The sequence below is a fragment of the Brassica rapa genome, chromosome A05 (genome assembly GCF_000309985.2).
Source record: "Brassica rapa cultivar Chiifu-401-42 chromosome A05, CAAS_Brap_v3.01, whole genome shotgun sequence".
Taxonomy (NCBI): Eukaryota; Viridiplantae; Streptophyta; class Magnoliopsida; order Brassicales; family Brassicaceae; genus Brassica; species Brassica rapa.
In genome coordinates, this window is record NC_024799.2 from 17,082,976 (window position 1) to 17,098,574 (window position 15,599).

The 15,599-nt window shown below is 32.2% G+C and overlaps 2 protein-coding genes and 1 long non-coding RNA gene across 3 annotated transcripts; 1 reads left to right on the plus strand and 2 right to left on the minus strand.

Moving 5' to 3' along the window:
• Nucleotides 1-621: 621 nt before the first annotated feature.
• On the minus strand, nt 622-4,443 carry LOC103874748. Its single transcript, XR_634279.2, has 2 exons — nt 4,308-4,443; nt 622-3,641 (listed from the first exon to the last, which is right to left on the minus strand). It is a non-coding gene; the product is annotated as an uncharacterized LOC103874748 (long non-coding RNA).
• A 168-nt stretch (nt 4,444-4,611) lies between these two features.
• On the plus strand, nt 4,612-9,099 carry LOC103874747 (protein NRT1/ PTR FAMILY 7.3). Its single transcript, XM_009153183.2, has 6 exons — nt 4,612-4,807; nt 5,563-5,677; nt 7,057-7,274; nt 7,376-7,947; nt 8,022-8,523; nt 8,598-9,099. The coding sequence occupies exons 1-6, from the start codon at nt 4,778-4,780 to the stop codon at nt 9,003-9,005; spliced, it is 1,845 nt and encodes a 614-aa protein (XP_009151431.1). The 5' UTR covers nt 4,612-4,777; the 3' UTR covers nt 9,006-9,099.
• LOC103874746 (plastidial pyruvate kinase 3, chloroplastic) lies at nt 9,037-11,969 on the minus strand. Its single transcript, XM_009153181.3, has 12 exons — nt 11,582-11,969; nt 11,227-11,499; nt 10,992-11,157; nt 10,789-10,923; nt 10,606-10,716; nt 10,427-10,515; nt 10,297-10,359; nt 10,036-10,211; nt 9,859-9,958; nt 9,647-9,795; nt 9,443-9,551; nt 9,037-9,365 (listed from the first exon to the last, which is right to left on the minus strand). The coding sequence occupies exons 1-12, from the start codon at nt 11,807-11,809 to the stop codon at nt 9,249-9,251; spliced, it is 1,716 nt and encodes a 571-aa protein (XP_009151429.1). The 5' UTR covers nt 11,810-11,969; the 3' UTR covers nt 9,037-9,248.
• Nucleotides 11,970-15,599: the final 3,630 nt, after the last annotated feature.

Sequence of the window (15,599 nt, forward strand, 5' to 3'; positions counted from 1 at the left end):
ATTTTTTCATAGATCTCTTTGTTTTATTAGTTGTTCTATTCCGGTCTGACTACCCAGACCACCTCATGTTTCAGTAATAGAATAGCCGTTTTTTGACAAAAAAAAAAAAGAAAGAAAACAACAAACACTCTAGACACATATTATATTTTTTTATACTAGATTTTCTTGCCTTTTTATCTCTATTTTTGTACAAATATCTACTAAATTATTAATAGTAAAAACTATTCATTTCAAACAAAAAATTGTTAGTTATATCGTTTTACTGCCCTTCATCTCTTTTTGCTTTAAATGCTATATTTTTTTTAAAAAGGTCATTTTCTTACCTTAGTATTGTTGATAACTAGGGGCATTGTTCCCGCGTAAACGCAGAGTTGTGAACAGAGTTCTTGTTTCATCTTAATATTTGCTAGGGTTATTGTAGTTGTGAATTTTAAGTTTTGAGTTGATCATTGTTTTTCAAGTTTTTTATTATTATAAGGTTAAAGTTGTGATGATGAACTGTGTATGCATTTTTCTTCACTTATGAATGACTAACCTGTGTTAGTCATGTGATTGACATAGTTTGTGGTGTTGCTTCGTGTGTCACTGAGACTTATTGTTTGTTTATCTTTTTAATTTTTTTTGTACTGTTGAGAGTACATAAATATATTAAGGTTGTTGAAAGTACCTTTTGTTTCTGGATATTTTTTTTCCAGTTTAATTGTGTAAGTTGTGTGTATTAAGTAATAATTTTTATTATTCTTATTATGTTTTTTATATGTTTTTTTAGTTTTAAACTTGTTGCTTTTACCGGACATCTAAACCAAATATGTGAAGACTTGTAGAAATAACTATAAAATGAGTGATAATTTTGAATATTTAGGTCTTAATGGGTTTTAAACGAATTTATGTATTTCTCATAAGAAGACAATAGCATTGGCCTGTTGACATTGGGCATGTAAGCTATTTTCATAAGACAAGAGGAGTAAGTAGGTGGAGATGTTGTTGCCGCTTTTGTGTATGTCGGGATTGTCTCTTGTATCTCCTGGTGTGGTTGTGGTTGTTTCTCTTTTATTTGATGTGTAATATGTAAACAAAAATCATTGTTAGTTGTATTTATCAGAGTTCGTAACTTACTTTACTTTTTTGTTTAGGTAATTTCACTCATTTTGGTTGTCGTCTTCGTCATCTTCGTAAGCATCTGCGAAAGTAAGTTTGTAAATTGTTAAATATCTGGACGTGTAGTTTGTATTTTTTTATGCTGACTCAATGTATTGTGTCGTTGAGTTTAGTAGATGTGATTTGTTTGGTATATTTGTTTTAGGTTTATTTGTACGATTAGAAAAAAAAAAGGTGATCATTAATAATTCGTCTTTTTGAGATTCTAATTTTTGGTGTTTTAATTATTTGGGCTGTTGTGGTTTCTTTTAAACTGCAAAATAAAAGTTTGTGTAAAATTAGTTTGATAAGTAATGAAGATAAATAGACGGCCAAAGATCTTGGGTAGGAAATATTTTTAATTATTGATGGTAGCACAATATATACAGCAATATAAAGGGAATTGTGTGTTAATTATTTCTTACGGATCAATGAAGAGACGGATAACGACTCGAGTTGTTTCTTTGGTGAGGTCATAGCCTTGGATAGAACGGATTTATCAAACCACATCTGCGAGTTTAAATATCAGTTATGATATCAAAACATAATATAAACATAGATGCAATATGATAATATACATAGGAGTTTTAGGTTTTTGTTCGCAATCACTTGGAGATTGTCTAACAGTCTAATCATGACTGAAGATTGATCTCAGGAGCACCCGTGATGACTTCATCGATAATGGTTGGTGAGATGAAACGAATGAAGAATGGATGATCAGTTAGCTTGTACATGCTTGAGCACCTAGCAACCCCAAAACGAACGACTTTCACAATGGAACCGGCTTTCAAAGATAGCCTGTAGTGATTAGCACGTCCAACGAGAATAAAACCATGAATCACGGAATCTGTAAATAATATTATTCAAAAAAGAATCAGGAAATCAATTAAAAACAATTATGTTAAATAAGTGGGATAGATCGAAGATTAACTTACATTTTCATCAAGGAAGAGAATTGTGATTCTCATAATCTCATTGTCTTTCTTGAAGTTCAGGGAATCCCAAAAGTGGAGAAGGCCAGAGGCTATGCTCTGACTACTACGACCAAGACGGAGAGACTCGAAGGTGAGTGACGGACGCCGGAGACGTCGGTTTGAGAAACTGGAGAGGCAAAGATAGACATTTTCTAGAAGATGGTTAAAGCTACGAGAAAACAATTACTTTTGTAGAGATATAGATTGGGTTCATCAATGATGAGAATCATATATATATATATATATATATAGGGTTTATGGAGGGACTACAAATCAGGAACATTTATGATCAAGTGTTTTAAGATGGGGAGATGAAGAGTTCACCAATGAAAAAATAGATTACGAATAGACACACGGCGCAACTCTGTAACTCAGACTTGTCTGGGACAATGATGAAAAGAACCCTAACTCATGTTAAACGATGACAATTTACAATATGAAAAAACTATAATTGTTGCAAACTTGAGCCTTTTTTCATATAATGTGATGAATTTCATTTAAAAATAAAACCTATAATACACTTATAGGCCCGACCCTCAGAAGGAAGCCGAAGAAGCAAGGACTTCCGATCTTCATAAATATATATTAATTTCGGCCATCAATGTATAATATACCCTTTAGTTTAGTGGTATAAATGTTGGTGTTTATATCTCTATAATCCGGATTTGAACCATGAATTTGATACTTTTCTCACACTTTTTAAAAGTGGGATCCACAAAATGCTGACGTGACATATTGAGGAGTGGCAAAATGCCTCATTATTATAATGTAGATTATATTTTCATTTTTATACAAAATTTCCTATAAGATATTTTCTGTATTGCAATGTATATTTATTAATCAAGTGAAATATAATCGATATTTTTTTTTTTGAAAAAATGAAATATAATCGATATTGTTTAATTTTTTCCTACATACATTAGGAAAATATGAAAAACTATTATTTCTAAAAGGAAAATGCATTGAGATGAAATTGTACAATATTTAAAAATTTACATTCAAAACCTGAAATAATAACTTGTTTGAAAAATAATCACCAACACGTTTAATTTTAAATAGAAGGTGTAAAATTTCATTATTTTGAATGGCAATCTTTTATAACAACCACGATACTTAATTATATTTAGCTAATATCATCATCTTAAGATCGGAAAGATCAGATGCTGCCAAAAAAAAAAGATCGGAAAGATTTTCAAAAATGAATCTTTCACTCTAATCAAGAAAATAAATTATACATAATTAAGCTAGTATAAATATTGAGATACCTATACAAAAAAAACACAAGTATTTTTTATAAATTTTGAGATATTTTTACATGAGTATAGAGTGAGATATTTACTCAATTGGTGCACACAAAAAGATATATATGTATATATACTCAATTTTGAAAACCTTTGTAATAGCAATGCTCTGGTTGAAACTTCAAAATTTTCAATTCATACAGACTTCTTTAGTGTAATGTCCCTTTATTTTTGATATATAGTTTTGCATTATATTTCTCTTTACTCTCTTGACTGCCCTCCACCTTTGCTGAGTAAACCAAATCAAACCAAAATAATTTAGCCAAATGCAAACCAAAACAAAATATATGAAAACTCATTTAGTTAAAAAATTTATCAATTCAAACGGTTTGGTTTGGTTTAGTTTTAAATTGAATCGAACCGAAAAACTAAAATGTTGCTTTAATTAGATTAACTAAATGTACTAATAATATTAAGATTTAAAATATTTAATTTAAAAACTTTAACATATTTTGGTAAATTTTACGTATAAATGAATAGCCAAAATACAACTAAAATAAGATAAATCTTATACATTAACATCAAAACCAAAAACAATTATCTATTATATTAATATTAGGTTTGAAGATAATAATATAAAATTAGTGGATTATATCTTGTACATTTTTATTGTGATGTTTAGATTTTCGTTTAAATATGAAAAAATATTTTTTTAGTGTCAAATGATGATTTATTTTTATAAATTATATTTTTTAATATAAACTAGAACTTAACTTAAAAATCAACTCGGCTGAACTAAACAAAGACAAACAAAACTAAATAAAATCGAACAAATACAAAGCCGAACTAAAAACAAACCAAAAGAAACCAAAATGAACTAAAACCGAATCAAATCGAACATGAACCAAAATTGATTAAAAATCTTTAGACCCATATAAACGGAATCGAATCTTACCTAAACCGAACACGAATTTAAACCCAAAGATCCATCCCTACGGCACTCATTCTTGGCTCGAAGCTTCGAAAGCCCAAGATGTTTCTCTCAGCAACAAAACAAAAACAAAAACAAATTGGAGAATAGGAAATTTTTTATGTTACTTATAATGAAATATGCTTTAGAGTTCTCTTTTTTTTTTGCCATCGTGCTTATATGACTGTATTATTGTATAGGAAATATAATTAATATAGGTATCGGGCATGTGAGTGTCCCATGTAAAATCAGGACCGTTCAAATCATCTTCCAAACCTCTATTTATTCTCAATCCCCTCTTCTCTACAGCATCCAAGCCTGAACTTTCTTTCTGCTTCTTCCTTCTTCAATTCGTCCTTTGTTATCATTCTCTCCTTATCACTTGAGAAAAACACCAAAAATCTATTTCGTTATTATTCTCTTACAAAAACACATATAATCCAATATCATCAAAAATGTCTTGCCTAGGGATATATAACAAAGATGTAAGTACTTTAATTTATAAGCTTTTATATATCTTCAGTTGTTTCTTTTGCTTACTCAGAGTTTGAATTTAATGGGCCTTCACTTTTCTTCCTTATAAGATTTTGTTTATATGATTAAGGTTCTTGTTTCTTGAATTACATATGTGCTTAAAATGAATTAGAAAAGAAGGTAATTAATAGTATAACTTTTCTTTGGTGGCTCAAGAAGAGCATATCAAAAGGGCATGCTTAATGCAATCGACAGTCGCAATCTTTATGTGCAAAATGCGTTTAGCTCAACATCTTTTCTTTTATTTTATTTTTTTTCCTTCAAACTCTTGTTTTAATCGACAAGCTTTTAATTAAGCTCGATAATAGCTAATCATCTTCGTAACAGTCTCTTTTTGTGCTGCAAATTAAAGTCGAGAATAAATCCAAAGAATCTAAGAAACTGTGCCTACGACACGAGAATACGTGGCAATGCAAAAAAAAAAAAGAAGGTGTGATTCTATAATAATCACGTCAAAATACAGATTCAAATTAAAATTGAAACTAGAAAAAGATGGAAATACAAAAAACTATCGAACTTATCTTTTACCAAACAAAAAAAAAAATATCGAACTTATGAATCTTCTCCATATCACCATGGCAAAAAGTGGTAGATAATAGATACTACCAGAGGGTTAAACATACATATGCATCTTTCGATCTATGTTTAATATATAAAATGATATAATATTTTGTCAAGTAATAAATTGATATAAATGAAAATGCAGATGATGATGAAGAAAGAAGAAGAAGAAGAAACAAGAGATGGAACTGTGGATTACTATGGTCGTCCCTCTATCCGTTCTAACTCAGGCAAATGGGTTGCTGGTATCATCATTCTCGGTATGTCTCTCTTCTCTAATCACGATTTAAATCGAAAGCAAAAACGACCATAAAACAAAAAAGGACTATCAAACAAGACAATATTGTCTTGAATACTTTACAGCTTCTTTGTACATTTTCTGGTTCATCACGTCCTATATGTAACGTATAAATATGTTATGATATAATGTATATCTAAAAGTGTGTAGATTGATTGACATGCGTACTTATCTTTGAGGTAATAAGTTATCAGAAACTAGGAAAGTGACAACAGAACCAACCAAAAATCATTAAAAGTTAACTTCTACTAGTTTTTTTAATAAACTTCGAGTTTTACGTTATGTTCAAAGAAAAACTTCGAGTTTTACGTGAACGTGTCAAGACATATCCATGTGTTCAAACGTAGCCTGCATGTCGTGGTTAAAATCACCAACCACATGATATGCATATATTTATTTATTTATCACTTATACACATAAAACGGTGAAAATATTTATTTTAAATCTAAAACTATGGTTACTTTTAATGCTTTTCGATCATTTTCTGAAAATAATATAAACGCAGCAAAAATGATGTAATAGATGGAATGATTGATTGAGTGTTTTAGTGATACGAATTTAGTTTGTCATTTTAGAATAACTAAAACTGAAAACTTTTAGAGTTGTAAGTTATCCTAAAATTTAACCAAAAAAAGAAATAAAAGTAAGTTTGAGGAAGACGACACTAATATATAATATATTAATATAGTGCAAAGAAAGGCTGTGTTAGTGGAATAACGTTGCCTTACACGTAATTACCCATCCCGTCTTTCCATGACAGTAGCTTATGCCACGTTCACTTCGTTACATTTTATTTGCAAAACATAAATCCTCTTTACTCCTAACATTTTTCAGATTTAACTTATATAACAATATTGAATTATAATGAGTAAATGTTTTAAAATATTTGCACCAACTCAACATTTCTCTATATAAATAAAAAATCATAAATATCTTTCTATAATACAAAATACAATTTGGGATTTTTTGGTTGGTCTTCTTTTCTAGTGTGCTTAAGTTAGTAGAACCACCTAATAGTTTTAATAAAAAATCACAAGATTATTGGTTACCGATTTGTTATTCGCATGTGAAATTTCACTATCACAGAAAATTTAAATTTCGTTAGAAGGTGGAACTACTATAGAGTAGTCATTAGATACCATCCAACCAAGTAAATGTTAACATCATCTTGACGAACACGGAACATAGTTTCAATCATTCACAATCATTACCATTCTTTCAATAGTTCAGGTTCCTTTCAAATCAATAACTTGGGTTAACATTATTACCAATATAAATAATTTTGGTTAACTTACTAAACCAGTTTCTAACCGAATTATGTTAATTGAACCGATTTAACAGTGAACCAGGGGTTGGCGACGCTGGCATTCTTTGGAGTTGGAGTGAATCTAGTGCTGTTCCTAACTCGCGTTTTGCAGCAGAACAACGCAGACGCAGCGAACAACGTTAGCAAATGGACAGGAACTGTTTACATCTTCTCATTGGTCGGAGCGTTTCTCAGCGATTCTTACTGGGGTCGTTACAAGACTTGTGCTATCTTCCAAGTCATTTTTGTCATCGTAAGTGACATCAATTACAGCATATATGGTGTTGTGTGTTAAAGTGTAAGGTTTGACAATTTAAGCTGATTATAACACTTTCTTGGAATGTAAAAACGCAGGGACTTTCATCGCTCTCGCTATCATCATACATGTTCTTGATCAGACCAAAAGGTTGCGGGGATGAAGTCACGCCTTGCGGTACACATTCAACGATGGAGATCACAATGTTCTACCTATCAATCTACTTGATCGCATTGGGGAATGGGGGTTACCAACCGAACATTGCAACGTTTGGAGCTGATCAGTTCGATGAAGAGCATCCTAAAGAAGGGTACTCAAAGATCGCCTTCTTCAGCTACTTCTACCTTGCTTTAAACCTCGGCTCGCTCTTTTCCAACACAATCTTGGGATATTTTGAAGACGAGGGGATGTGGGCACTCGGGTTTTGGGCGTCTACTGGCTCTGCCATCTTGGCTTTGATTCTTTTCCTCCTTGGAACTCCGAGATACCGAAACTTCAAGCCTACAGGGAACCCTCTTTCGAGGTTTTGCCAAGTTTTGGTGGCTGCAACGAAGAAATCATCTATGGAGGCGCCTTCCAGAGGGAGAGAGGAGATGTATGATGAAGATAGACAAGGGAAGAATGCTTCAGGAGATACAGGGAGGAGGATAGTTCATACTGATGAATTCAAGTACGTTGCCAAAAAACCGCGGTTTTCACAGTGTCATGCAAGTGTTCTAACATGTTTCTGTTTCCGACTTGTAGGTTCTTGGACAGAGCCGCGTACATCACAGCAAGAGATCTTGACGACAAGAAACAAGGCGGAGTGAATCCGTGGAGGCTTTGTCCGGTGACACAAGTTGAGGAAGTCAAGTGTATTCTTAGACTGATGCCCATTTGGCTCTGCACTATCATCTACTCGGTCGTCTTCACCCAAATGGCCTCTCTCTTTGTGGAGCAAGGCGCAGCGATGAAGACCACTGTCTCTGATTTCAAAATCCCTCCAGCAAGTATGTCCAGCTTCGACATCCTTAGCGTTGCCTTGTTCATATTCATATACCGCAGAGTTCTCGAGCCACTAGCCAACAGATTCAAGAAGAAGGATGGAACAAAAGGAATCACCGAGCTTCACAGGATGGGAATCGGGCTTGTGATTGCTATCTTAGCTATGGTTGCAGCCGGGGTTGTTGAATGCTTTAGACTTAAATACGCAGACAGGAGTTGCACTCACTGTGATGGCTCAAGCTCACTAAGCATCTTCTGGCAGGTAATGAAACACAACCCAGCTCAGTCCTAAAGAGGAAACTCTTCAAGTCCTGACATTGTATCTCCTGATTACAGGTTCCACAATACTCGCTCATCGGAGCATCAGAAGTGTTCATGTATGTTGGTCAGCTTGAGTTCTTCAACGCGCAGACACCAGACGGACTAAAGAGCTTTGGGAGCGCTTTGTGTATGATGTCAATGTCCATGGGGAACTTTGTTAGTAGCTTGTTGGTGACAATGGTGGTGAAGATCTCTACAGAGGATCACATGCCTGGTTGGATTCCAAGGAACCTCAACAAAGGTCACTTGGACAGATTCTATTTCCTCCTGGCTGCGTTGACCAGCATTGACCTGGTGGTGTACATTGCATGTGCGAGATGGTACAAATGTATAAAACTAGAAGCGAAAGATGAGATGCAAGAAATGGTGAGTGATGATGACAGTGATGACTACGAGGAGCCAATGAAGGATTCTAGAGTCTAACTGAATGTGTGTTTGGTTTTCGGTTTTTTTCTTCAGTGTAACAAACAAACTGATTGATAAATAAAAAGGCTGAATCGGATTGGTCTTTTTCATCAAAAAGACTATTTTGTTTTTACAGTCATGTGGTTCAAGAACTTAAAACAAATATATATGGTTTCACTGTGAGTGACTTAAAACAATATTGGATCAAATCGTGTAAGAAAAATAAAGACAGGGATATAGAAGCTCAAGTAGTGAAAAACATCAACCTATCTTAATCTTACGGACTTGTATGAGATGTGTTGATTCTTCACGCCAAATGGGTTGCGCACCACTTTGGACAAGAGTTACATGTTGTCCTTCCTTGAGCATATTCTCGTCCTGAGGATATATAAAACAGATCAGTGTTTCTGCAAGGTTGATAGACGAGAAGGGACAAGACAAGATGGTTAATGTACCTGTAGGAGTTTCAAGGAACGGGCATATGTATCTTCTGCATCATCAGAAAACTCCATGTATATAGGCATGACACCTTGGTAAAGAGCCAGCCTTTGCATTATTCTCCTCCTAAAAGGTAAGAACCAAACATATCAATCAAAACCCAATACGTCTGATTAAAAGTTGACATTTTCTGAAAGACAGGTAAACAAACAAACACATACTGGTTTGTGAAGGCGAAAATTGTTGAGGACGGGCGGTAGTGACTCAGAAGCACTGCCATGGATCCAGTTCTTGTGAACACAATTATCGGTGTGTTCAGTGTATTCGCCATTATAGAAGCATGGAAAGCAAACATTTGGCCCATGCGACCCTGTATTAACACTCAAATATATGAGTAAAGAACCATACGTAACGTTTCTGATGTGTGGAGTACCTTGTAAGCAGTGGTCCGGATTGCTGAGGTTCTAACAGGTAGACTAGCCTCAGTTCTCAAAGCCACGGTATGCATCACGTTAACAGCTTTCAGAGGAAACCTGACATAAGAATATCTCAAGATCAGTGTTCTGTTGATGAGAATGGCAAAGGGAGGGTTTAAGTTGGATTTACGAACTTTCCGTGTGCGGTTTCACCAGAAAGCATGATTGCATCTGCTCCTTCGCGCACTGCAATTGCAATGTCAGATACTTCAGCTCTTGTAGGTGTTGGATGATTAATCATACTCTCTAGCATGTTTGTGGCGACAATCACTGGTTTATGAATGTTCCTACACCTTGTGATTATCTCCTCCTAAAACATGGCATGACGACGAAAGCATAAGTACCAACAGACTCTATGGCAGTGTTTTGTTTGTAAACCATGTCTTGGATTTTACCTGTAACAAGGGAACCTCCTCAATGGGAAGTTCAGCTCCAAGATCTCCACGAGCAACCATTGCCTGATAAAAGCATCGTTAATCATATAAGCTCAGGAAAAATATCTTAAAAAAGGACTCTGCAACTAACCCCATCACAAGCCGATATAATGGAAGGAAGATTCTTTATAGAATCTGCGCTTTCAATTTTCACAATCACAGAGATATCCGCACTGCAGGCTATCAAAACATTTTGGAAGATTCATTACTTTCACAGAGATTTCACCAATGCTATTGGAGGTAGAAGATATATAGTATATGCTTAGTTACTTTTGAGGTAGTTTTTCAACTCATGGACAACTTTAGCATCCTTAACAAAAGAGACAGCATAGAAATCAACTTGGTTGTCCACTCCAAATTTGATGTCTTCCCAATCTTTGTCTGCAACAAGAGAATGAATATTCAGAAATTACAAAAGTTCCTTGCTGCAAGAGGTTGTGAAAACTAATCAACCTGTTATGGAAGGAAGAGTAGCACTCTTTCCTCGAACATTCAAGTGACGTCTAGATTGAAGCTCTCCACCGTCAATAACTACACATTTCACCAAATCGCTCGTCTTGGACTTAACAGCTAGTGACATCATTCCACCTAGTAGAAAGCCATCTCTTCTTGTTAGAACTAAAACAAAGACTCCAATAGCCACAAAGAGAGCTTACCATCGACCAAAAGTATGTCTCCAACTTCGACATCGTTAACAAAATCATCATAGTTGACACTGACGGTGTCTTTCATGGAGACCCCTCTCTTGATGGTAAAATTAAACTCTTGACCCTCTTCAAGGAAGATCGGCTGAGGTACATCCCCACTTCGAACCTCAGGACCCTTCACAAACATATCAGAGAAATAAATAACCTTTTTTTTATTGACAAACAAAAAAAAAGAAGATGGTACCTTTGTATCCAACATGATAGCAATGGCTTTGTCAACAAAGAGAGAGTTGTATTCTTTAACAAGATCAATAGTAATCTGATGAGAAGCATGATCTCCATGAGACATATTCAAACGAGCCACATTCATTCCTGCTTCCGCGAGTTTCCAAATCATTTCACGAGAGCTAGAGGAAGGTCCAATGGTACACACAATCTTAGTTTTCCTCCTCGAATCATTATGACTTGTTCTTGGCTCCGCAAATTTATATGGCTCCACTGAAGGATCCATCACTCCCTACAATGACCACCAAAAAATCACATCTTCACAATACGGGAGCGTGAGAAACAAGAAACGTGAAGGAGCAAATATTACTGACCAAATCGAAAGCGCCATTCTCTGCATAAACCTTGACTTTCCGGCTATCTTCATTGGTGTTAATCGCTCTGACGGATAGAGACAGTTGACGGTGAGCGATACCAGACCTTCCGGCGACGCCGATTAGCGTTCTCTGGGGTGATGGTGAAAGGGAAAGTCCAGCGTTCCTGGAGGAGGACAGAGTGCGATCCACCGTCATTCTCGTCGAGATTTGACCTGTCGCCGCCATGTCGTACAACTTGAAGAACAGAGGTCAAGCAGAGGAGAGAGAATGAGAATGAGGTTTTCTGTTAAAACTGATATTTAAGAGAGAGAGAGAGAGGGGGATACAGAAGGAAGGGAGGGGCGGAGAAAGAGAGACAGAGAAGCGAGGGTTTTGTCTTGTTGTTATTTTATGTTATTGTTTGTTTGTTTGTTTGTCAGTTACACTGAACCCTCTGACCCAGGTAGAAGCAAGTAACTTTTTTATTATATCTTCGCATCTACCACATAGTTACTACTTTTTTTCCTAGTCACATTATTGTTATTTTCTTTTTGAACAACCCTGGTCACATTATATACCACAAAACATAGTATATATGAAATGAAAAAAAAAGCAAAAAAAGAAAAATATCCTCAAATTTAAACCAGTTTGTTATGTGAATGCTAAAATTTATTTGTTTTATGTGGTCGACCTAAAATTAGCATCCAAAGACCATAACAGGTTGGCTATCCGTTTTTCTTTTGATGTCGGTATTCGAATTTGTGGTTTTGAATTCTCTAATCTTTCGGGTGGTTGGCTACACTACCTGAAATTATTACTCTAATTTTGTTAAAGCTAGCGGCATTTGTAGATTTTTTTTTTTTTTTTGTAACAGTTCCAGATACAACTAAATTAGAAATTTTAGCTTATCAGAAAATACCCTTAATCATTAAAACAATTGTTTTGTGACAAAATATATCACTATCAATAAGATATTCATTAAAAGACAATAAGCAGATATATTTTATTTATCATTATATAATAAACTAAATATAAAATAAATAAACATTTTTAACATAAAAAATAAAGTACGAAATAATCAATTATACATATATTTATTTTATTTTATTTGTTTTTTTAAGATTTAACATTTAAAGGTAATTTAATATTTTCTTGTGTAATGAATTTTATTTTTGTGATTTTCATGTTTGTGTATTTTGTTACAATTTTGTTTTTGTGTTTTTAGTATAATGGTTATAGAAGCTTTAATTTAGTTCTGAAATTTCTAAAGTCAATTTTATTTCAATCAAATTTTAAGTTCTCTTTTTTTTGACAAATGATTACACAACAAAAGTAAGATTATAAATTCAATAAAATTTTGTAGAAAAATAAATTATCACATATATGTGCCACATACTAAGAAAAATACTATGAGAAGTGATTTAAACAATGATTAAATCAGTTTTGCTCGCTAAAAATAGATTAAAAGAGTGACTGGTTGTGGATGTAGATGCTCGAGAGAGCCAAAATTTAGTTAAGAGCCATATATATCAACCAATCAAGTGTTCCTTTCTTAAAAAAAATACAGCAAAAAATCTCTAGAAAACAAAAAAAATGATTGTAAAGAAATTTATTTCAGAGCAGAAAACTAGTGTTTTACAAAAGTACAACAAAAGAAGTTATAGCAAATAAATCTACAGATTAAAGCCCAAAACATAAAGGAAAAAACATAAAGCCCTTATCAATCACCTCTTAAATTTGTTATTTTTTCTTCCATTTTCATATATCTCTAATGGAAAAAGTGTATTTGATTACTAATATTTGGCTAAAACCTTTAGATACAGAAAACATAATTAAACTCAATGCTTCTTTTTAATGATCTGCATTCTTGACAAGATATCAATAGTGGTGTATCTAACTAAGTGTATAATTGTAATACGGAACAAAAACAAAACAAAAGTCATGCAGATAAGACTGCATTTATTGCACATTCACCCTTCAGTATGCAGAACCAAAAAAACATGTTTATTGTTATTGGATTACATATCACTAGTGGTAATATTTCATCATCATTATATTGGTCATGATATTCAAAATGAATTAATTCTTTTGATTACTTCAAGAATTAAATTAAAATCATTACAAAAATAAAAGAAGCAGAATATTTTAAGTAATTTTGAATTGTACTCCTTACAATTATTCTAAGGTAAGTTCATTTTTCACTTTTGAAGTGTTAAAATATGCACTATAATCTTTAGATCTTGATTTAGATAAAGTGAAAGTTCAAAACTATGATAATGTATCTAATAGAAAAGAACATAAACAAAGTGTTCATAATTTTTTTTTTTGAATATTACTCCTACAAATTTTACACACTATATGTCTGTCATAGTCTAAATTTGGTCTTGCGTGATAATGCAAACAATTATGTGAATACTTTTTGGTGTGCTGCAATATTTATATTTTTTTTTATATAATTCTATACAAAATGGGGGAACATTTTGAAAATAAAGGTGGAAATTTTCACTCTTAAGTGGTTGTCAACAATATGTTGGGAAAATTGGATTAAAGAATTAAAGCCATAAGAGTTCAGATTATAGATATACGAGAAGCTTTATTTGAAATGAGTGAAAATGATAATTGATCATTTGATCCAAAGTGAAGCAAAACCTTTAGCAATAAACAAACTAAGTAGTTTTGAATTTATATTATCTAGTATTATCGTTTGACATATTGCATGTAGTGAAAATGGTTAGTTAACAATTACAGTCAAAGATAGCAAACTGATATTGCAATGACTGTAGTAAGTGGATTGATTTCTTTTTTTTTTAAATATAGAGAAACTGGGATTGTTGATCTATGATGAAAGCAAAAGAAAAAGGAAGTTTGGTAATTAATAGTAATGAAACTATATTATCTATAGAAGAAACATTGATTCAATTACTTTTTATATAATAGATCACTAAGAATTTCTCTGCGCCATGCGCAGAAACAATAATTGTTGATGTAATATTTTTTATTTTAAAAGAAAATTTGTATTTGTATTTGGACATATTTCTTTTTATATTTTAACTTCAACACTTTGAAAAAAATCATAAACGTATCCTTGTAGTCTTATTTATTTTTATTTGGTTTAATTACTTCAATTTGATTTTTATTTAAATTTTAATAAGTTAAAATTATATTTTATAATAATATTTTTAGTTATATTATATTGCATTTAATTACTCTTTATTTTAAATCTATCTTATACCATTTAGTTTTTAATATATATATATATATATATATATATATATATATATATATATATTCTAATAAATTTTTAATTTTTTTTGTTTTAGTTAAAATATGTTAAACTAAGAAATATCAATTTTTTAATTAACCTAATGACCTATATATTAAAATAAAATTTTAATCATTTACCAATCAAAAAAAAATTTGATTAGTGGTTCTTTAGTTTTGTATTTGTTGATGAACATTTATAATTAATTTGTGTTAAATGTATGTTTATACAAAATATGATATATAAGTTAGTGTAAGAAATATATTTGTAACTATATTTACCATTTAGTTTATTTTTATTAATGTAATATATGTATATATATTAATTTAATAGTAATATATGAGTTATTAGTTTTAATATATTTTAATAGTCTTGCCAAAAATAAATACTTATATAGAAAATTAACACTAATTATAATCTAGACGTTAATATATAGAGCTTTATGAGGAAAATTGTACATTTCACAATTAGGTTTGTGCCATGTTACATTTTCCAAAGCCATGTCAACATTTTTCTCTTAGAGTGATTGTAATGATGAGACATGTACAAATCACTTGGTAAATAATGTCTAGGAAATTCTATTAGTTCACATGATAAAATATTTGAACAATACACATTAATACATTATATCAAACTATATTTGGTTTGCTATTTGATTCTACTAAGTTGAAAATGTATGGTGATGAGTGTTTAAAGTCATGTTTTAATTTTGTAGAAAATAGTTTTAAAACAAAAAATTGATTACGATGTGAATTGATGTGACTTTTCTCTTGA